A 21,546-nucleotide genomic window follows, 5' to 3' on the forward strand; every position below is an offset into this window, starting at 1 on the left:
TCAAAGCTGGTAGCAAGGAAGAGAAGGAGAAATGTCAACTGAGTTGCCAAACATTTGCCCCAGAATACCAATTAAGTTTTGTGTCTGCCCTTCCTCCCTCAGTCTTTCGTACCTGCAAGACTAAAGTAAAGCACGTTGTCTGCCATTTTCCCTCCGATCCTACTGGTTAGCAACTATTGATAGATAGAAATAATTTTTTTTTTGAGACAGGGGCTCACTCTGTCACTCAGGCTGGAGTGCAGTGGCACGATCATGGCTCACTGTAGCCTCCACCTCCTGGGTTCATGCAATCCTCCCACCCAAGCTCCACAAATACCTAGGACTACAGGCACAAGCCACCATGCCTGGCCCTAGAAGTAATTTTAACAGCTGTTTTTAGTGCATGACCAAAGGGCTTCTTATGTTTCTACTGCGCTGCAGAAGACCGTAGACATGCACGCCTGAGGGTCCACTTCACCATGAGAGTTCCTTGAAGACTAGTATTTTGGGTAGGAAAAAAAAAGAAAGATTTTGCATTGTACTCTCTAATCTAGCCATGTATTAGAATGTGATCTTTCCCTTCTCCTACTTTTTCCCTCTCCTCATCTCCCCAGTGGGGAAAGGTCACTGATAAGATAAGAGCTTGTAAAAATACACCTTAGCAGCAAAATAATGGTGTCAAGGTTACACTGTGAAGGGTGATCAATACAAACAGGAGAAAATCTATTCTTTTTTTAGTTGCTCCATTCTGAAAGGTTTAAAACCTGTCCAGTAGCACAGACTAAGGACCAAGTGCAGCTGCCCCACCACAAGTGGGCCAACACCAAGGCTGCTTGACTGGCCTCAAGAATGAATCTCTGGTGTCTTAGGAGGGGGCAGAAGAATAAAATGAAAAACAGAGGGGTTCATGGACAGGAGGGTACGTACAACAGAAAGAAAGCACAAAGAGAAGTCAGAGAATATCAAATCACAAAATAATTTCACAGTCAGGCGCAGTGATTCCCACCTGTAATCCCAGTGTTTTGGGAGGCTATGGCAGGAGGATTGCTTGACGCCAGGAGTTCAAGACCAGTCTAAGCAGCATAGCGAGACCCCGTCTCTATAAAATAAAAAATTTTAAAAAGTTAAAAAGAATTTTGGAAAGAGCAGTATAACATAGAAAATTAATGAGACTGTATAACTGAGGAGAGCCATGTCCTAAAAGAAAAAAAAAGCTATTAATCATGATGCAAGACTTCAAAATATGTTAATCATCATAAAAGTTGGGCAGTTCATGTGGACAATCGCCATGCAATTGCCCATAATCTATCCCTGCAATACACTTTTTCTATGTTGAATTTTCTTTTTAGTTTGCTTTTGTTTTTCTATTTTCTCTTTTAGCTTTTTCATTATTTTAAATTGTCAGCATTATATTTTACAATTCACTATGCTATGTATTACATCTTAACATCATTTCTAACACTGGAGGCATCAACTGTATAAAGACTTTTAGAGAGTTCAAATTTGTTTTATGCATTTTTTGCAAATATGACTCAAAGCTCATTATTACAACGGCGACTGTGTATGTAAGCATTCTACATATATGTAAAAATGTAGAAATTTCCTCGATAAATAAATAAGTGTCTTTTCTGCACATCTGCATTTGTGAAAGATGAAATTTCTCAAGATCTTGGCTGTTTGGGTGACTGGCACAGTGGTGATGTCACGGTGACCCATCCTGTCAAAAGAGGTTGTCTCTCATGGTATTTCAGATGACCGCAGTTATAAAGCTGGGTACACACAATTACCTAACATAATTATATGTTTATACATTTGACTTTTTGAATTTTTTTTTTTTTTTTTTCTGAGAGACAATCTCGGTTTTTCGCCCAGACTGGAGTGCAGGGGCACGTTCTCGGCTCACTGCAACCTCTACATCCTGGGTTCAAGCAATTCTCCTGCCTCAGCCACCCAAGTAGCTGGGACTACAGGCGCCCGCCACCACGCCTGGCTAATTTGAACTTTTTTTATGAATACAGTTCATCTGCTCCTTCCTATGTGACTGTTGCTACTATACCTGAGGTGGGTGTGGCCGGGCGGGAACCTCCAGGCTCCGGGAAGCTCACCCAGGCTCCCAAACAGCGCCCCACCCCGCTTCGGCTCCAGCTAGGCGGCGCTCCCCACCCACCGGCAGCAGCCTGCCTGGCGGCTGGGCCCGAAACACGGAGCCCTGACTTGGGGCCCGGCGCGGGGAGGCGGGGATCCGGCGGCCGACGCTGAGACTTCGGGGCCGCTGGGGTGAGTTGCGGGGCGGCGGCGGGAGGGGGCGCTGCGGGGCCCCGCGACCGCCGCGCGGAGGAAGTGCTCTCTTGGCCGCCGCCGCCGCCGCCGGAGCCGCGCCGCGGGAGTTGCCCGAGCCGCGCTGCGGGGGCCGAGATGTCGTCCCGGCCGGGGCGCGAGGACGCAGGGGCTGCGGGCGCGCGGCGGCCGCGTGAGCCGCCGGAGCAGGAGCTGCAGCGACGTCGGGAGCAGAAGCGGCGGCGGCACGACGCGCAGCAGCTGCAGCAGCTCAAGCACCTGGAGTCCTTGTGAGTCCCGAGCGCGGCCCATCTTCTGAAACTAGGGGCCCGGGGCGCGGGACGCCGCGGTGGGCGCTAGGCCGGGTCCTCCCAGCCCCTGCGAGCAGGCAGGGGGGCCGGGCCCGGCAGGAGCCTGGTGCGGGCGACCGATGTCGGGCGCCGCGGTCAAGGACTTGAAGTCCGTCCTCCTGGTGGGGAGCGAGGGGCGTTCAAGGAGCCAGCTGCCGCTCGGCATCAAGCCGAATCTGACTTGGGAGGTCCTGCGCTTCCGTAGCTACAGGGGGTTCCAGGAGAGTCCAGATGACCCGGCAGAGTGTGGTGTAAAGAAAATTCAAATGTAGGGGAAGGAAATATGGCTTCCTTCTACGCTTCTAAGTTCTTAAGCTGGGCCACAAATTAAATTGTCATAAGACAGATTAACAGCAGAAAAACTTTTAATTATGTACCCGTGCACTAGAGGGCCACAAAAGTGGGAGACTGAAAGAAGGGCCAGGGAATAGGGGCGTGGGCCTTTTGGGACGTGGTGGAGACCTTATGGAAGGGTGAGGGGGGAAATGTATGGTGAATAAAGGTTGCTTTGTTATCCCGATGAGGCGCTCAGGCGATAAAAGTTTCCCCCAAGCAGCTGTCTTCCTGATACAGATACATTTACTACAGAAAGTTTACTCTATAGGTGTAAATTTCTCTTTACAACAGGCGAGTCGAAAAATAATAGCAAAAGGAAAAAAAGCAGTCATACTTTATTTTAGGCAGTTGAAGGGTAGCTGAATAAGTTATCCTGTGTTGTTTGGTTCTGTTACTTATAGCTCAAAGTCATCAATATGCCAGGGTGGCATGTTTGGGGATGGTGTATTCTTGTCTTTTGCAGTCATTTATCAGGGTGGCGTTTCCTAAATTCGAACACAGACCTCAGGTGGAAAGTTCAAGCAGCAACTCTTTCAGTTCTTGTCCGTGATTCTATAATTAGCTGCATAAAACAACCTTTTCTAAGTGTGGCATTCACTCAATTATTCAAGAATTCGTTTCTGTTTTAGGCACTTATAGTTACCTGTGCTAAGTAGGTGTTAAATTGAGTATAGCCTAAAGCTGCCTCCTTGAATATTTTAAGTTTAGCCTAAAAGTTTCTCTATACTTAGTGAACTGTAACCTAAGTGGATGTGTAAACAGACTGTAACCTACTATTATAAGTACCTGAGTCTCAGACAATCACAGCAGCTGATTTTAAGGCCGTCACAGGTGGTCAACCTTTGAAACTCTGTTCAAAGAAGGCAGACGCCAGGCTGTATGGAATCCAGCTTTTTCTCTACCTCATTTGCTTTTCTGTGCATCACTTTCCTTTTCCTGTCCATAAATGTTATCCCACCAGGTGGCAGCCTCAGAGTTGCTCTGGACCTATTCTGGTTATGGCGGTGCCCTCTTTGAAAACAGTTCTTTGCTCAAGTAAAGTTTAATTTGTCTACTTTTAAAAAAACATAATTCATATAAGAAAAGATCCTCAAAGAGTTAAAATCCTTTATAATTAACCTTCTGGGAGGTTTGATGTGAGATAAACTCCTATGTTGGGACCTGGCCTGCTCTTTTTCCAGTGTGGCCCGCTCTGCACGACTTTTCCCCTTAGCATGGCAGAGGTTGCAGGATAGAGACCCTGCATTGTGGGCATCCACGTTACAGGGCAGTCCTGGCCCTTTCAAGTCACTATGTGGCGCTCTTGCTCTCCCAGGGAAGTCAGGTGTTCAAAGAACTTCCCCTAGCATAAGCGCCAGAATGCCTGGCCCTGCTCAGCCCTCAATATATTTAGCTATAGGATGCTAGAGGATGGTTAATTCCACTTATTTGTAGCTCTGAGAGCTTTTTCACAGATGAGAGAGATTATAACCTACTTTTACAGATGAAAAACTGGAGGAACAGTGATTGTCATGTGATCAAGCATACATTGACCAGTTAACCAGCAAATCTAGAGCTGAACCCAGGTGTCTGATTGACTGGTGGGATTTTCCCAGCTTCTGAGATTTAAAACTGAATGAGCTGTTGAGACATTTGCTTTGGCTAGTTCAGAATCTTGTTTGAGCTTTAAATTGTATTTATACCAGAGTAATGTGTAGTTTTAAAATTCAAATAGTACTAAAAATGCTACCAAAAAATAGCAATAGGCTGCCCAGCTCCTCAGTAACCACTCATATTCCCTGTGTCCCTCTTCCCCCTCCCAAACCAGGCTTCTCTGTGTGAACTTTTAGGTTTTACTTCTGGGATTTAACTGTATATTTATTTTTATTTATTTATTTTTTGAGATAGAGTCTCGCTCTGTCACCCAGGCTGGAGTGCAGTGGCGCAATCTTGGCTCACTGCAACCTCCAGTTCCTGGGTTCAAGCAATTCTCCTGCCTCTGCCTCGCAAGTACCTGGGACTACAGGTGTGCATCACCATGCCCAGCTAATTTTTATATTTTTAGTAGAGATGGGGCTTCACCATGTTGGCCAGGATGGTCTCGATCTCTTGACCTAGTGGTCTGCCTACCTCAGCCTCCCAAAGTGCTGGGATTATAGGCATGAGCCACTGCGCCCGCCAACTGTATATTCCTGAATTGTATATTTATACTGTTTACATCAATTCAACATCTTAGACATACCTATTAACTTCTTGTCACAGTAAGGATTTAGTTCTTTACCTACCCTTCTTGTTTCCAATCTTCCAGTATAGTTCCATCATAGCAATTTTTGCTAAACGAATGCTTAGTATTAACATTATTATAACTAGGCTGTGCTCTGTGGCTCACGCCTGTAATCCCAGCACTTTGGGAGGTAGAGGTGGGAAGATCGCTTGAGGCCAGAAGTTCTAGACCAGCCTGGGCAGCATTTATAGACCTTATCTCTGCAAGAAAGAAGAGAAAAGAAATTAACCAGGCATGGTGGTACATGCCTGTGGTTCCAGCTACTCGGGAGGCTGAAGTGGGAAGATCTGCTTGAGCCTGGGAGGTTGAGGCTGCAGTAAGCCATGGTTGCACCACTGCACTCCAGCCTGGGCAACAGAGTGATATCCTGTCTCAAAAACAAACAAAAAAACAGCAATATAACTATGAATTATTAATCACTTTTGAGCCAAGTAGTGTACTCTGATTTATTTTGCTTTCTATACTATTGTTAACTTTTAAGTAGTTAATAAGAGTCTTTGTTTTTCACTTGCTTAATTTTCTACCGCTGTTTTTCCCCCAATGTCTCCAAAATCTGAGTACCATAAAGGTGAAAAGGTATCTTTCCTTACCTATCATAGGAGTCACAGCAGATACTCCTATAACAAAAGATAGGTCAACAAGAAAAAAGCATAAATGTATTTAATCAAAGTTTTATGTGACATGGGAACATTGAGAAAGGAAGACCCAGAGACCCAGAGGAAACTATTTTTATGCTTAGTTTGAATGAAGAATGTATAGCAGTGTAGAAATATAATTGGACAAAAAAGGGTATAATACAGTGGCAATAGGGAAAATCAGCAAGGCCTGTCGATTCAGATTTTTCAGGCCTCTCTATGTATGATAACTTCCTCCCAGGTATGGGGCAGGACCCTTTCTGGAATGAGGGGTCCTGAGCTATCAAACAAGGTAGGTCAGCTAATTTTTTTTATGGCCAGCTCCGAAACAGAAAGGCAAGGAAATGTTAGGGTAATATTTGTAGGAGTTTATTATTATTATTTTAAATATTTTTTAAAATGTTCCACTGAGATTTTATCTTTTTAAAAAAAAAATTAAAGTTATTTTTAGGTCTTCTGGCTTGCTTTGTGGGAGACTTGTTCCAGTTTTTATGGCCCACTTGTGGAAAAGAGGAATTCTGGCCTCTCTGACTGCTTTGGGGAAGAAAGAAGGGCAGGAGACAGGAGGGCAAGAGAAAGTCAGAGAGCAACTTTCTTCTGAGGCCTTCTCTAATCTCATTTAGTTCAAAGTACTCAGCATGCCAAAGCACCATACTTTGGGGTATCATTTTCTGAGCCCCAGTAGTACTTTTTCCACACATAACTACATATCAGGTAATTAATCTTTTACCTAGGCTCTTCATTCTGTTGTCCTTCAGTACACTGGTTACTTTTTAGACCTGGTCCAGCAGTGGTCCTAGGGCATCCTTTCCCACTCTCCTATCTTGCATCTCATTCCTGGATTCCACGTCTTCCTCTTTATATGTTTACTCTCACATTTTACCAAAGCCAATTCTGCAACTTCCTATGAAAGAGTGCATTGGAGGTAAAGTTTTTGACACCTTGCATATCTGAAGATGTCTTTATTCTATCCTAAAACTTGGTACATAATTTGACTAGGTATACAATTATAGGTCAAAAATCATTTGGGGGCTGGGCATGGTGGCTCACACCTGTAAACCCAACACTTTGGGAGGCCAAGGCAGGAGAATCATTTGAAGCCAAGAGTTCAAGGCCAGCCTGGGCAACAATGTGAGACCCTGTCTCTACAGAAAATTTAAAAATTAGCCAGGCACGGCTGGGCGCAGTGGCTCATGCCTGTAATCCCAGCACTTTGGGAGGCCGAGGCCGGCGGATCACGAGGTCAGGAGATCGAGACCATCCTGGATAACACGGTGAAACCCCGTCTCTACTAAAAATACAAAAAAATAGCTTGGCGTGGTGGTGGGCGCCTGTAGTCCCAGCTACTGGGGAGGCTGAGGCAGGAGAATGGCGTGAACCCAGGAGGCGGAGCTTGCAGTGAGCCAAGATCACGCCACTGCACTCCAACCTGGGCAACAGAGTGAGACTCCGTGTCAAAAAAAAAAAAAAAAAAATTAGCCAGGCACAATGATACGGACCTGTAGTCCCAGCTACATGGGAGGCTGAGGCAGGAGGAAAATAGTAACAACAATTTTCACTCAGTTTTGGCGATAGTACATCACTATCTTCTAGCTTCCAAAACTGCTAAGGAGTTTGATGCCATTCTGACTCCCTTTCTTTTATAAGTTACCTGTTCAAGTTCACCTCACCCTTAAATGTTAAGAAACTATTCTTTATTGCTGCCATCCTGAAGTTTCATGATAATGTTAGTCTTTTCCAATTGACTTTTTTTTTTTTTTAACTTTTATTTTAGGTTCAGGGGTACATGTGCAGGTTTGTTATACAGGTAAACTCATGTCATGGGGATTTGTTGTACAGATTATTTCATCACCCAAGTACTAAGCCTAGTACCCAAGAGTTATTTTTTCTGATGCTCACCATCCGCCCACCCTCCACCCTCAAGTGGGCCCCAGTGTGTGTTGTTCCCCAGTTTGTGCAGTTGACCCCTTTTTTCTTGACATGTCATAAATGCATTAACTACATACATAAATTTATGTCTTATTTCCTCTCCCCAATTTTGTTTTTTCCTTCTGTTGATTTTCTGTTGCTCTATCTCTTCTGTCTCCTTGTATTTTCATTGTACTTCGTAGATGTATCTTTTTCTCTACTAAACATTTAATTGTTATATTTCTAAATCAAAAAGCTTTTTCTCATTCTGCAAGTTTTTTATATTGTCCTGTTCTTGTTTCATAAGTGAAATATCTTCACTCATCTATGAGGATACTCACTCGTTTTTCTTTTTTGTTGTCTTTTGTTCCCCACATTGCCTCTATTTCTTGTTTGCCTTTTCTTTTGATTGCTGTCTTCCATTTAGTAATTTTTTTTCTTTCTCTAATATCTGGGTATTCTTGAATCTCAACCATATTTTGTTTTGTTTTGTGTTTTTTAGAGACAAGGTCTCGTTCTGTCACCCAGGCTGGAGCACAGTGGCACGATCATAACTCACTGCAGCCTCGACTTCCTGGGCTCAAGTGATCCCCCCTGAATCAGCCTACAGAATAGCTGGGACTGCAGGTGCACACCATGACACCTAGCTAGTTTTTTTACACTTTTTTTTTAGAGATGGAATCTTCCTATGTTGCCCAGGCTGGTCTCGAACTCCTGGCTTCAAGGAATCCTCTCACTTCAGCTTCCCAAAGTGCTGGGATTACAGGCATGAGCCGCTGCTCTGGCCTCAACTCATTTAAGAGTAGGCGCTATACAGCTCTTGTCAAGGGCAGCTGTGTGTGGGAGAGAAAAAAGAGAGAAGGTGTTGTTTGTTGATCAGATAGCTTCATGATAGGGCGCTCATGCTGCAGGGAACCCTTTTTATCAACAGACTTCCAAATGTCAGTAGTTGGAGATTTTTTTCTGGGGCTCCTAAGTTCCTCTAGAGAAGGGTCTTGAGTCCTCTGCCTGGGGGCCAGGGATCTCTGCCTGGCTGCCAGTGTTGCTGAGTTGGAGAGGCTAACCCTGCAGCCTCTTTCAAGTGTTGGGCAGGCAGCCTCCTGGCTGTAGGAAGGAAGCGTCATCTTCTGAAAACTGTTACTTCCTTTACCCCAGGAAGTCCATTGCTATTTCCACTGTCCCAAATTTGTTGAAAACTTCCTCTGATGTTGCCTCCTTTTGGGATATCTTTATGGCCTTTTTATTTCTTCACTGTCATTTTTAAAGCGTCTGGGGAAGGAGATAGATAAGCATGTTGGTCAGTTGGCCATGTTAAATGGGAAGCCCCACAGTGCTCTTTTATAAATTGAATTCATATCTTTTCATCCCTGATGTGATGGAGTCTCCTGAGTCTCCACCACAGTTTTCCCTCGGTGACCCTGCCTGCCAGGCCCCTGAGGGCATAGGAAGCTTCCACCTGCTCCAACACTCTCTGTCACTCAGTAGCTCCTGGGCTGCCAGGCATAACAGAGTAGACCTTCTGGGTGTATGTGGTAGTTTGACCTCTGCCACGCAGCCATTTGGATGCAGCTGCAGGAACAATTGTGTGGAATGGAGTACACTTGCGTTAGGGACTCTTCTCAAAGAAAACCCATCTCAACAGTTAACAGAAAGAGTAATTTGAAACACTTAACAAAAGATTTCTTACTCTGTACACACTTGAGAAGACAGCGTGTCTCCCCTCAGACATAATTGTAGTCTTCTTCCTACTCAGAGAAAGTTAGTACAGTCTGAATGACTAAGTAAGGCTTTTCAGATGGCACAAAATAATGCACCTCAATCAACTTTTTTTTTTTATCTTAAGAATTAACTGCAGCTGGACACAGTGGCTCACGTATACAATCCCAGTACTTTGGGAGGCCAAGACAGGAGGACTGCTTGAACCCAGGAGCTCGAGGCTGCAGTGAGCTGTGATCACGCCACTGCACTCCAGCTTGGGTGACAGTGACTGCAAAGATAAATGCGTACCTCTTAACTGTCACACCATAGAACCTAAACTGCGCATGAACATACTTCAGTTTTCTAGTCTGTATTTAGTAGTTAAATACTACTTTCAGAAATACATTTTTGAGTTTACTACATTAATGAATTGTTCAGCCCTAGGAAACAACATGAACCACCCTTCTTTAAACTTGTGAAACCACTTGTAAAATGGACTTTGGGAATGCCATTGCTGATAATATTATATTTCCAAATGTGCAGTTGCATCACACTCATTTTCATCTGGGCAAGAACAGTTACTTTTTTTGAGAATTTGGATCTCAGTTTGATTGGCCATATATTTTTTGTATAATGCTTGTGGCTCAAAAGGATTCATTTATTGGATTTTTGGATTTATAGACTTTACTGTCAAGCTCCTTCTAGTCTCTATGTATAAGGTATAGCATTAATGTTTCTAATGAATGGCTACAGATAAACTGTATCATCTTCACAAGTTGTGCAGATTTCCATTGTTTTTGCTCCGTTAGGCCTATGTCATGCCACAGCTTTTTGTTAGAAATATTTTAAGCATCTGCTTTGGGAAAGCACTGTACCACACTTACAAAGCTAATCCTGTTAATACACAGTTGTTTACTATTTAATCTTGAGGGAACAGATCCGGGATTAGTAGTATTTCTTATCCATTGTCCATCAAGTTGCTTTCTCCCGCATCTTATAGAAGGGGAGAATGAATTTTTTTTTTTTTTTTTTTTTTTTTTTTAAGACAGAGTCTCACTCTGTCTTCCAGGCTGGAGTGCAATGGCATGATCTCAGCTCACTGCAACTTCCGCCTCCCGAGTAGCTGGGATTACAGGCACCCACCACCATGCCCAGCTAATTTTTGTATTTTTAGTAGAGACGGGCTTTCACCATGTTGGCCAAGCTAGTCTCGAATTCCTGACCTCAAGTAATCTGCCCGTCTCGGCCTCCCAAAGTGCTAGGATTACAGGCGCGAGCCACCACGCCTGGCCGAATGAAAATTTTTTCACTTTTCCCTTAGTCTATTCTTGACTCCCTTTTCCAATATTCATTGTCTTCTAAAGGGTCCCTTAAACTATGCATAAGACGAGAGCCCGAATGAAGAAAACATTAAATCATTAAGTGTTTCTATATGTTGCAGCCATTCTGAAGTATTAAAATGAGAGAGCCAGGTGTCATGGTGCCATGGTACACAATTGTAGTCCCAGCTACTCAGGAGGCTGAGGTGGGAGGATTGCTTGAGGCCAGGGGTTTGAGACCAGCCTAGGCAACACGACAAGACCCTGTCTCAAAAAAAAAAAAAAAAAGTACTTCCCTAAAGGTTTAAAGGGTCAAGGGACAGACCTGAGCTAAAAATATTTGCATATTACTCTTTTGAGAGGAGGTACAAATTGCTTTAGGAGCCTGAGAGTTGCTCTTTGAGTGCACAAACACCTCGCCTTCAGAATTTCCTTCCCATCTCGCTGCCTGTCCCATCTGGAGACTTGGGTGCTCAGCATTCTGTGTCTCCTCTGGGTTCAGTCCCTGGAGGGAAATAAGGAAGGCCTGGCCAGTCTCAGATGGCAGGTGCCGCTCAGCACAGGGAGAAGTGTTCTGCTCTTCTCAGGCGATTGCTCGTCTGCAAACCAGTGATAAAAGCCTATTGTTGCTAAAATCTCTGATTAAAAATTCTACAGCCCCTTTTTTGCAGTAACTTGATGTGTTATGTTTACATTAACATGGTTGATAAGGTTTTGTTTTTGTTTTCCAGTTATGAAAAACCTCCTCCTGGGCTTATCAAGGTTAGTGTGAAGTTTGTACTCTTGGTTATTCCACCAGACATACTTGTAGACTCAGTAACTTGTTACGAAAAATGGTTGCATGATGTTAAATCTCCTTTTACCGAAAGCCTGTTTCTTTCCTGCAGATGACTGAGGGGTCATAATTTTTAGTTTTGTCACAAGCCTCTGCCTTTGTGGAAATTTCGTCAGCCTTGTTTCCCTTCCCTGAAGAACGAGTGCAGGCCCACGTGGATTCCTTGGCCATGCCCCTCTTCTCTCTTGCTAGGGATGGCATCTCTAAGCTCCTTTTCCTTGTCGGCCTCACCCGGCTCAGCCCCTCGGTCCATCCTGTGCTGGTTTCTTGAGCTCAGCAGCTCAGAGAGCAGTAAACTCTGAGGAGATCTGACAGCTATCCAGTCCCGCTTCTCGGTGCAGGCATCCCTCCTGCAGCTCCCTAGCCACGGTGCCAGGGTGTGTGTGCACGAGGGAGACTTAGAGTGGCAGGCCACGGCCAAGAAAACTTGCTGTTTCATAAATCTCAACGAAGAAATATTCTTTAAAAACATTAGTCTATTATAAATTTAATATGCATAGAAACTTGAAAAAAATCCAAAAGTTTGAAAACACATTAATTGTAAATGCAGTTATTGAGTGGTAAAAATGCACATCAGAGATACAGCATGCGTGTGCCTGTAAAACGTGACAGGGCCTTCAGGGTATAATAAGCTATTCTAGCATAACAGGCCATTTCTATTATTCCAGGAAGCCTGGTTTACTTTAATTCTACATTTTGAGGTACTGAAACTTTTTTTTTTTAATCTTAGAATCTAATTTGGAGCTCACCAGTCATTGCTATATAAGGACAGATTTTTCTGCTTCACCAGTAACTTTTCTCTAAGAACAGCTACATTGTTTTTGGTATAGTTCTTCTGGTACATTTGTTTCCTGTTTTTTCAATCAGGTGTAACTTGTCTTTTTTTCTAGTTTTGAGGGGTAACTAAGATGATGTTGGCACCGGAAGCCCAGGAAAAAGCCAGACAAGGGTGGCTCCAAGGGGAGCAGGAGAGAATCCCAGCGCTCTTGCCATGCTGTTTACACCTGTTCCCTTTTTTAGGAAGATGAGACTAAGCCAGAAGATTGCATACCAGATGTACCAGGCAATGAACACGCCAGGGAATTTCTGGCGCATGCACCAACTAAAGGACTTTGGATGCCACTGGGGAAAGAAGTCAAAGTTATGCAGTGTGAGTGTGGGAGAGTTTCCCTAATCCATGCAACTTACATGCCGCAGTTGACAAAGAGTGTTTACTTCTTTTATTTAACTTGTTCTCACCACAGCCTTCTTATTGCCAAGGCATGTTCTCCATCTTCTAGATGAGGAAGCATCCACCCCACCCCCCACCCCCATGCCATGTGAAGAAGAAAGAGGGCTGTCATCTTAAGCCAGGAAGAAAGCTCTCACCACAAACCCACCTTGCTGGGACCCTGATCTCAGATTTCCAGCCTACAGAATGAATGAGAAAACCAGTTTCTGTTGTTTAGGCCACCCAGAATACAGCATTTTGTTATGTCAGCCCGAGCTGACTAAGACACCATCTTTCTGCAGGTTCCCTTAGCCTCTCTCCTGTGTTGGATCACCCATTTTCCTGTGTCTTGAGTCTTCTTTATTATCATATCCTCTCCTTATGATATAACATCCCATGGCAGTTACCTTCAAAATGGGTTTATAGGAGATAAAAATGTCAAGACCTTTACTTTTCTGGAATCGTCTTTGACAGATTTTTAACTTTACCAGGATATTGAATTCTAATTTAAAAATCAGTTTCCTTGAGAATATTGATGGGAATGCTTCCCTTGATCATTTGTTAAGAGCAAAGACAACATGCCTCAGAGTTCAGTATCTGTCTGTTTTTCTTCTTTGGGTGGGTTATATTTTCCGACAGAAGGCTCCCACATGGAGGGAAAGCCATGCTATGAGTGTTCTGGGAGCCGAGTGGAGGGAGTCTGGAAATGTGTCCATCTGCTTTTCATTCATTCGCGTGACCCTTTGTGGCTATTGCAGCAGCTTCCTTCAGACCTACCTGATGTCTCCCTGGTCTCCCTGGCCAGAGAACCTCTGTTTTACCTTTTCCAAACATTAAACAACCTTCTACCGGGGTCGGGGAAACAGGGTCTCACTCTGTCACCCGGGCTGGAGTACAGTGGTGTGATCACAACTTACTGCAGCCTAACCTCCCAGAATCAGGTGATCTCACATCAGCCTCTGACATAGCTGGGACTAAAGGCGTGCGCCACCAGGCTTAGCTAATTTTTTTGTATTTTTGTAGAGATAGGGTTTCACCATGTTGCCTAAGCTAGTCTCTAACTCCTGGCCTCAAGCGATCTACCCGCCTCTGCCTCCCAAAGTGCTAGGATTACAGGTAGGAGCCACTGTGCCCAGCCAACATTAATAGTCTAAGAGAACTTGTGATTTTATTTACTTAAAAGTGAGAGTTTTGAACAGACTCAACCTGAGAAAGAAGCTTTTATAGTGTCTAAAATAGTAAATGAGAAGCAGAGATACTTTATGAAAACACTTACTCTGAAAAATATACTGAAACACACTTTTAAAAAAATTTACCTTTTGGGCCGGGCGTGGTGGCTCACACCTGTAATCCCAGCACTTTGGGAGGCTGAGGCGGGCGGATCACCTGAGGTCAGGAGTTCAAGACCAGCCTGGGCAACATGGCAAAACCCCGTCTCTACTAAAAATACAAAAATTAGCCGGGTGTGGTGGTACGCACCTGTAATCCCAGCTACCCAGGAGGCTGAGACAGAAGAATATCTTGAACCCAGGAGGCAGAGGTTGCAGTAGCTGAGATCACACCACTGCACTCCAGCCTGAGTGACAGAGCAGGACTCCATCTCAAAAAAAAAAAAAAAAAATTCACCTTTTGAAGTAATTTTCCATTGGATTGCTTCATAAATACTTGGTGATACAATATTATTCCTAAAGGTATAAGACTAAAGGATGCTTGGGGAAGCAATTAGTTTACCTCTGTTTCTGGGATCTTACATGGCTTGTCCATAATTATGTTTTGTTTTAGAATTAGAGTTTAATGAAGAAAAACTTGAATATATTCTGCTGATTCTTTATCTTGAGTAGGTGAAACTGTGTTATCTTACAGAAATATTTCTCTTTTTGTTTTTAGGTTGGCGTTGCAAACGGTATGGTCACCGAACGGGTGACAAAGAATGCCCTTTCTTTATCAAAGGCAACCAAAAGTTAGAGCAGTTCAGAGTGGTAAGTTAAGTCCCAGAGTGTCAATTTACATTTATCAGAGATAGTGAAAATCAGTGAAGCATAAAGTCACCAGTGAACTGAATGTTCACATAAAATACATTCCCAGAAGCCCTTTGACCAAAGTGTGTGCTGTTAACTACATGCTTATTAAATTACATTTGTATGACAAATTAGCTCTTTAACAAAAAAAGGAATTCTTATTAAAGTGGTCTTTGCTTATAACTTGGAACAGTGATTTTTTTTTTTCTGAAACAGACATTGTTATCTATTCAACCCCACTTTTTAAAATTTACTGTGTAAAAAAGTCATGTTTCATGACTAAAATCAGGGATTTAATTTCCCAGTCTTTAAAGAGTACATGTCTTTAAATTGTAAGATTAAAGTGTCCGTATATTTTTTCTTTAGATGACAGTTATTTCCTGTATTTTTCTTTTGTATTTGAGGTGGCAGTGTTACAGCTCTGTGACTGCTCCTGCAGAGCAGGGCTACCCCAAAGACAGTGTGCTGAGAGTAGCCATTTCCTGTATTTTTCTAATTGGAAAATCCATTTTTTAGCCTTAATGAGTTTTCAGTGATGTGACCTAGAACATGTTGAACATGCAGCTTCATGAAACAGTAAAAAAAATAAATAAACTGGTATTCATAACATAGGCATTTCGTTGTATTTAACTTGTGGTCCATGAAGCCTAACCAAACCTTAACCTTCTCTGACCCTTAAGGCACATGAAGATCCCATGTATGACATCATACGAGACAATAAACGACATGAAAAGGATGTAAGGTGAGGTCGTCCTGATGATAACAATATTCCCTTAAAGTTTTAAAATTATATAAAGTTGGAGAAAACCACTCTAGTGTTAGAGGAATGGTGCAGTAAACATGGTACTTCAATTGTGAAAATATGTGGAGTGCAGGAGTCATGGCTGAAAAGGCCAGTGTTGGGGAATGAGCAGGCCAGCCTCCTCCTTGGGTTAGCTTAAAGCCATGGGCTTGGTCCAGCTCTCTGGCCACTGCAGTTGATGTTGGCACCCCATGTGGTGCTGTCTACTTGTACAGTATAATTGATATTTTCATGTGATTCAGTTTATCTTCTCCAGAGTCTTTAGGGATCTGAGCTTTTGTTAAAAATTATACTTAGGCCAGGCTCAGTGGCTCACACCTGTAATCCTAACACTTTGGGAGACCGAGGCCAGCGGATCGCTGAAGTCCAGGCGTTTGAGACCAGCCTGGGCCATATGGCAAAACCCTATCTTTACAAAAAAATGTAAAAATAAAAAGTAGCCAAGTATGGCAGCACGCACCTGTAGTTCCAGCTACTCGGGAGGATGAGGTGGGAGGATCTACTTGACCCCAGTAGGTTGAGGCTGCAGTAAGTCACGATTGCACCACTGCACTCCAGCCTAGGTGACAGAGGAAGACCCTGTCTCTAAAAAAAATAAATAAATAAGACATGATTAGAAAGAGGTGGAAAAAATTGGAGGGTTTGTTTTTTCAAATTGGTGGCATTGTAACTGTTAAAGATGTAGATTAAGAAATTGAGCAGTAGGGGAATGGTTTAGTAAAGTATGCGTCTGTTAGAAATTACAGTTGTAAGGACTGTGGAAACATGCAGAAATGTCTAGGACAATGAAAAGAATACAAAGTGGCTTGTACACTGGTTACAGTCACGTAAAGTAGGCATTCAGGTGGAGAAGAATGAGAAAACAGGTAAAATAAAAATACTGTCTTTGTGACATGGTTATTCATCATCCTTCTATACTGCTTTTGAATGACATATTTATCTAAGAAACTGTTATAAGTTAAAGCTAAAACTCACTGTTCTTTGGTCAATTTTGAATGTTTAGGATACAGCAGTTAAAACAGTTACTGGAGGATTCTACCTCAGATGAAGATGGGAGCAGCTCCAGTTCCTCTGAAGGTAAAGAGAAACACAAGAAAAAGAAGAAGAAAGAAAAGCATAAGAAAAGGAAGAAAGAAAAGAAAAAGAAGAAAAAACGGAAGCACAAATCTTCCAAGTCAAATGAGAGTTCTGACTCAGAGTGACAAGGATGTGACTTGTTCAACATTCTCTTCTCAAACACTGACCAAGGAACAGAGGAAGATGCAGTCAGAGAAAGTAGCAGGGTAGAGACGCTGAGAGAGGAGGATATGTGGGTCACAGCAGTGAGCTCCCACCCGCCTTCAGTGAAGATGTGACCCCAGGAGAGGGAGTGTCTCCTTCCAGGTGCTAGCTCTGGACAGCAGCTGATTTTGGGCAGGAAAGTTTCTTCAGTGTTGTCCTCCCTGCTGGTCACATGAGTTTACGATTCCTTTGAAGTGTCTCCCACGGGGTGGCAGGACTGGGAGAATCTCTGCGGCGTGTCTTCCAGGCCCTCCCACAGCTTGTGCCCTCCACAGTGTGGACTCAGGTCCCATAGACATCAGGCTGGAGTTTTCTCTGTTGTTGAGAATAATAAAAGCTCATTATTTATTTTTTAAATGGAATGTATTTATTTATGAATAATACATAAGTACAAATAATACATAATACAAATTTAAAAGGTACCTAAGATTTAATCATGAAAACTCTACTTTCTTCCTTTCCACTCCAGTTACCTTCCCCAGTGTCTACCAGTGGTACTAGTTTCTTGTGAATATTTTATATATCACAAGCAAGTACAGGGCTTTTCTTAGCAAATGCTACCCACATTCACTCACACATAGTTACATTTTAAACTTAGAAGTATGAACGTTACAGTGGTCAGTATCTGAGGGGGGTTGGATCTAGGACCAACTCCCTCAATCCCTCACAGATACCAAAATCCGTGGATGCCCAAGTCCCTTATATTAAATGGCGTGCTATTTGCCTGTTGCCCACACACATCTTCCCATATACTTTAATTCATCTGTAGATCACTTACAACACCTAATACAATGTAAACAGTTGTTATAATGTATTGTTTAGGGAATAAGGGCAAGAAGAGTCTGCAAATGTTCCACAGAGACAGAACCATCCATTTATTTTTTTGAATATTTTCTATCTGTAGTTTGATGAATTCACAAATGTAGAACCTGCTGATAGGGTGGGCCCACTGTTTTTATATATCAAGTATGTTTTGGATTTACTGCCATATCAGAAGTGTGCATTTCTATTTACCCGACATGATTTGTTGATGTGGGGACTAGGGAGTTCTTAAAACAATGAAAAACCTCGTATGGCTGCATTCTAATTCACTTGCTTTCTACTGCCGAAGTCCCACAATTTTCACAGAGTGACTCAGAAAAAGTTTAAGAATATACAGGGATTTCCATACTGGGTCAGGTACCCACATCCCAAAATCTCTCTCTCCCTTTCTTCCTCTTCCTGTTGCCTGACCACAGCCCACACATGCTCTTGTAGCTGAGACTAGGCCACAGTAGAGGCATCTCAGGAGGCCAAGGTGTTCCTGCAGCTAGAGGAGAGGAAGTCCATCGTTTGCTGAGCCAAAGTGAAGCCGGATCTTTCTCGTAGGCAAGCGTGTCCCTCTGTGGCTAACACTGGTCTCTTGCTGCTTTAGGCACTCAGTCAGGGTCCCAGAAACTCACTCCCATTTTCTGCCACTTTTCCTGGATTTTGGATTCCCTCCTTTTTAAGGAACAGCCAAGCCAGGCCCCGACTGACCCTTCTCCAACTCTCATCAGTCAATGCTACTATTCTTGGCCTTGGAATACAACCTCACGAACACAATCAAGAATGGGATGGCCAGGACTTACTATTTCTGAAAACTGTAAGGCCAGTGATTCAGCCTTGTCTTACACTTATCCTTGTCATGCAGAACACAGGCCATCTGTCCTCTGCCATATGCTCAGCATTTCCCACCCAGGTAGAGCTAGTCCTCTTCCAGGAATTGGCTACTGTCCCTCCTCAATCCCATTCATGATAAAAAGCATTCTTACACAACACGGGAGATGCTGCATCAATAATTCTCAAGCCTTTGAAGCATCCAGATCAACTAAAGATGCAGATTCCTGTGCTCCATTCAAAAACTACCAGAATTTTCCATTTCCTAGGTCTGGGATGAACCTGGGAATCTGCCTTGCTAACAAGTGATGCTGACGCTGTTGGTTCAGGAACCCCACTTGGAAAACCTGTGCTCTAGATCTCTACCCTCTTACTGAAGACTTCTTCCACTTCCTGCTTTAACTGGAATCCAGCCATCCACCCCTGCAGCCCTTACAAGTAAATTGCTATCCCTTCTCTCTCACTGGTTTTCTCTGTCTTGTCTGTTTCTGGCCTAGATTCTGGGGAACATCACTTCAGCCTGTCATCTCCTCTGACCTGTCATCCTTTTGTCCAGCTTTCCCAAAAGAAACTTCAATTAAAATCTTTCACTTCTGCTTGTATATACAGACTGCACGGGGAAAACACATACCCATGTGGATTGATGTCCCCACAAATTCATCATCTCCAAACTCAAATATTTAAGAACTGACCCCAAAATGCTGACTAGCAAACCAAAAGCTTGTTAGTCATCTATTTAAACCTTCTTCATTCTCAGGCATTTCCTTCAGGTTCTGCATTTTCTACTCCTATCCAGGAAGACAATATCAGCCCTCAGACCTCCCCTCACTAATGCATACTACCATCTCACCATCATGGTGTGCAAGTTCGGCAAAATTCTAAAATGACCCATGATCTCTCCCCCTAATCTTCAGTACTGTTATTAGGATGCATTTTACTCCTGTGACTGGATTATGTTACAAGCACAAGGATAGGGAGACCATCTGGGTGTTCCTAACCAAATCATAAGAGCCGTATGGAACTCCAAAGTTGTCTATGGCTAATAAAGAGAAAGTAAGAGAGTCCAAGGCTGTGAAAGATTCCACACATCATCACAGGCCTTAAAGTTGAATGGGCCCACATGGTGAGGGATGCAGCAGACTCTAATCAAAGGTTCCTGACTAACAGCCAGCAAGGAAATGGAGCTCTCAGTCCTACAGCCGAAAGTAAATGAATTCTGCCGCTCTCAATGATTCTGGATGCATATTCTTCCCCAGAGCCTCCAGATGGAAGCCCCCCTCTGCTGACATCTTGGGTTGGGGCTTGTGAGATGCAAAGTCGAGAGCCCAGTTGAGCCTGCTCAGGCTTCTGACCTACACCACCGTGAGGTAATCAATGATGGTGGTTTTGAGCTTTTACGTTTGTGAGAAAGTGTTAATACAGCAACAAACTGATCCAGAGGTTTAATGAGCTTTCCCTCTTCCTCTCAGGCCAGTCCATCACCTGTGCTCTGGACCCCACCATCAGCCAGCAGTAGGGGGCAGTGGCTGGAGCACTGGCCCTGCATCCAGACTGCCTGGCTTTGAGTCCCAGCTTTGCTAGCTGTGGAGTTGCTCCACCTCTCTGTGCCTCCATGTCCTTGACTGATCATATCCACCTCCTAGACTCCTCGTGAGAATGAGGGGACTTGATATGCGTAAAGCATTTAGAGCAGGGTGTGGCACATCTCAACTCTAAATGAATGTTACCTGCTTCTGCTGCTACTGGTACTGCTGTCACCATCATCTGATCCTTGGGGAGCTTCCTCCTTTATCCCATGTCACTCACGTCTTGAAACTCTTCCTTTCTATTGTGATCTTGCCACCAGTATTTAAAAACTGTTTTAAAATTGTAAAATACATGCTCATAAAGAGTTCACAATTCTGAACCATTCAAGAATAAAAAGTGAAAGAGGAGTCTACTAATGATGTTTTGATACAGAACTCCAGATCCTGATCAAAATGCATCAGCAAACAGATGTACAGGAAGGGTTTTGAATTGCTAGTTTCACATAACTGATAAACACCAGGAATGCTATTCTGTGACTCCATTTCACTCTATGTTGGTAATCTTACTTGCTCACTACAAGCTTCAGGTGGCTACAAAATTCCTCAGTTTGAATGTGCCATGATTCATTTAACCATTAGTCTACTTATCACAATTCATTTGTCTCCTATTTCTCATTCCTGCAAATAAGACTGAAAAGAAAATCTTGGGTAAATATCTCAGTGTACATGTGCAAGTATTTCAATAGAATGGTTTCATAATGAGGCAATTGCGTATTTTAATTGTTACAGATACTACCAAATGAGTCAATGCTGTGGTTTGATTATGTCTCCCAGAATTCATATGTTGGAAACTTAATTCCCAATGCAAAAATATTAAGAGGTGGGGCCTTAAAGAAATGATTATGCCATGAGAGCTCTGTCCTAACAAATGGCTTAGTGCTATTATCGCGTGAGTGGGTTACTTATCTCTAGTGGGCTCGTTATAAAGTGACCCTGTGTTCCACATGCTCACAATTCCATGTTTTCTCTATTTTTTTTTTATATGGAGTCTCCCTCTGTCACCCAGGCTGGAATGCAGTGATCTCGGCTCACTGCAACCTCCACCTCCCGGGTTCAAGCAATTCTCTTGCCTCAGCCTCCTGAGTAGCTGGGATTACAGGCGTGCACCACCATGCCTGGCTAATTTTTGTATTTGTAGTAGAGACAGGGTTTCACCATGGTCAAGCTGGTCCGAACTCCTGACCTCGTGATCCGCCCACCTCAGCCTCCCAAAGTGCTGGGATTACAGGCATGAGCCACTGCGCCTGGCCTCTCCCTTTAAAAGCAGTCCTGTCTTGGCCAGGTACAGTGGCTCACGCCTGTAATCCCAGCACTTTGGGAGGCCAAGGCGGGTGGATCACTTGAGGTCAGGAGATCAAGACCAGCCTGACCAACATGGTGAAACCCTGTCTCTACTACAAATACAAAAAAT

At 43.4% G+C, this 21,546-nt stretch overlaps 1 protein-coding gene and 1 long non-coding RNA gene across 2 annotated transcripts; one reads left to right on the forward strand and one right to left on the reverse strand.

Annotated features, from left to right (window-relative positions):
• The first annotated feature begins 2,361 nt into the window (after positions 1–2,361).
• Positions 2,362–17,268, forward strand: RP9 (RP9 pre-mRNA splicing factor). The gene is made up of 6 exons (XM_032758352.1): positions 2,362–2,546; positions 11,497–11,527; positions 12,621–12,750; positions 14,698–14,789; positions 15,509–15,570; positions 16,634–17,268. Exons 1-6 carry the CDS (start codon positions 2,395–2,397, stop codon positions 16,830–16,832), a joined length of 666 nt encoding a protein of 221 aa, XP_032614243.1. The 5' UTR covers positions 2,362–2,394; the 3' UTR covers positions 16,833–17,268.
• On the reverse strand, positions 3,259–16,213 carry LOC131384473 (uncharacterized). The gene is made up of 4 exons (XR_009215360.1): positions 16,091–16,213; positions 6,571–6,744; positions 5,207–5,405; positions 3,259–3,504 (listed from the first exon to the last, which is right to left on the reverse strand). It is a non-coding gene; the product is annotated as an uncharacterized LOC131384473 (long non-coding RNA).
• Positions 17,269–21,546: the final 4,278 nt, after the last annotated feature.

Source organism: Hylobates moloch, unplaced genomic scaffold, assembly GCF_009828535.3.
Source record: "Hylobates moloch isolate HMO894 unplaced genomic scaffold, HMol_V3 SCAFFOLD_1, whole genome shotgun sequence".
Lineage (NCBI taxonomy): Eukaryota > Metazoa > Chordata > Mammalia > Primates > Hylobatidae > Hylobates > Hylobates moloch.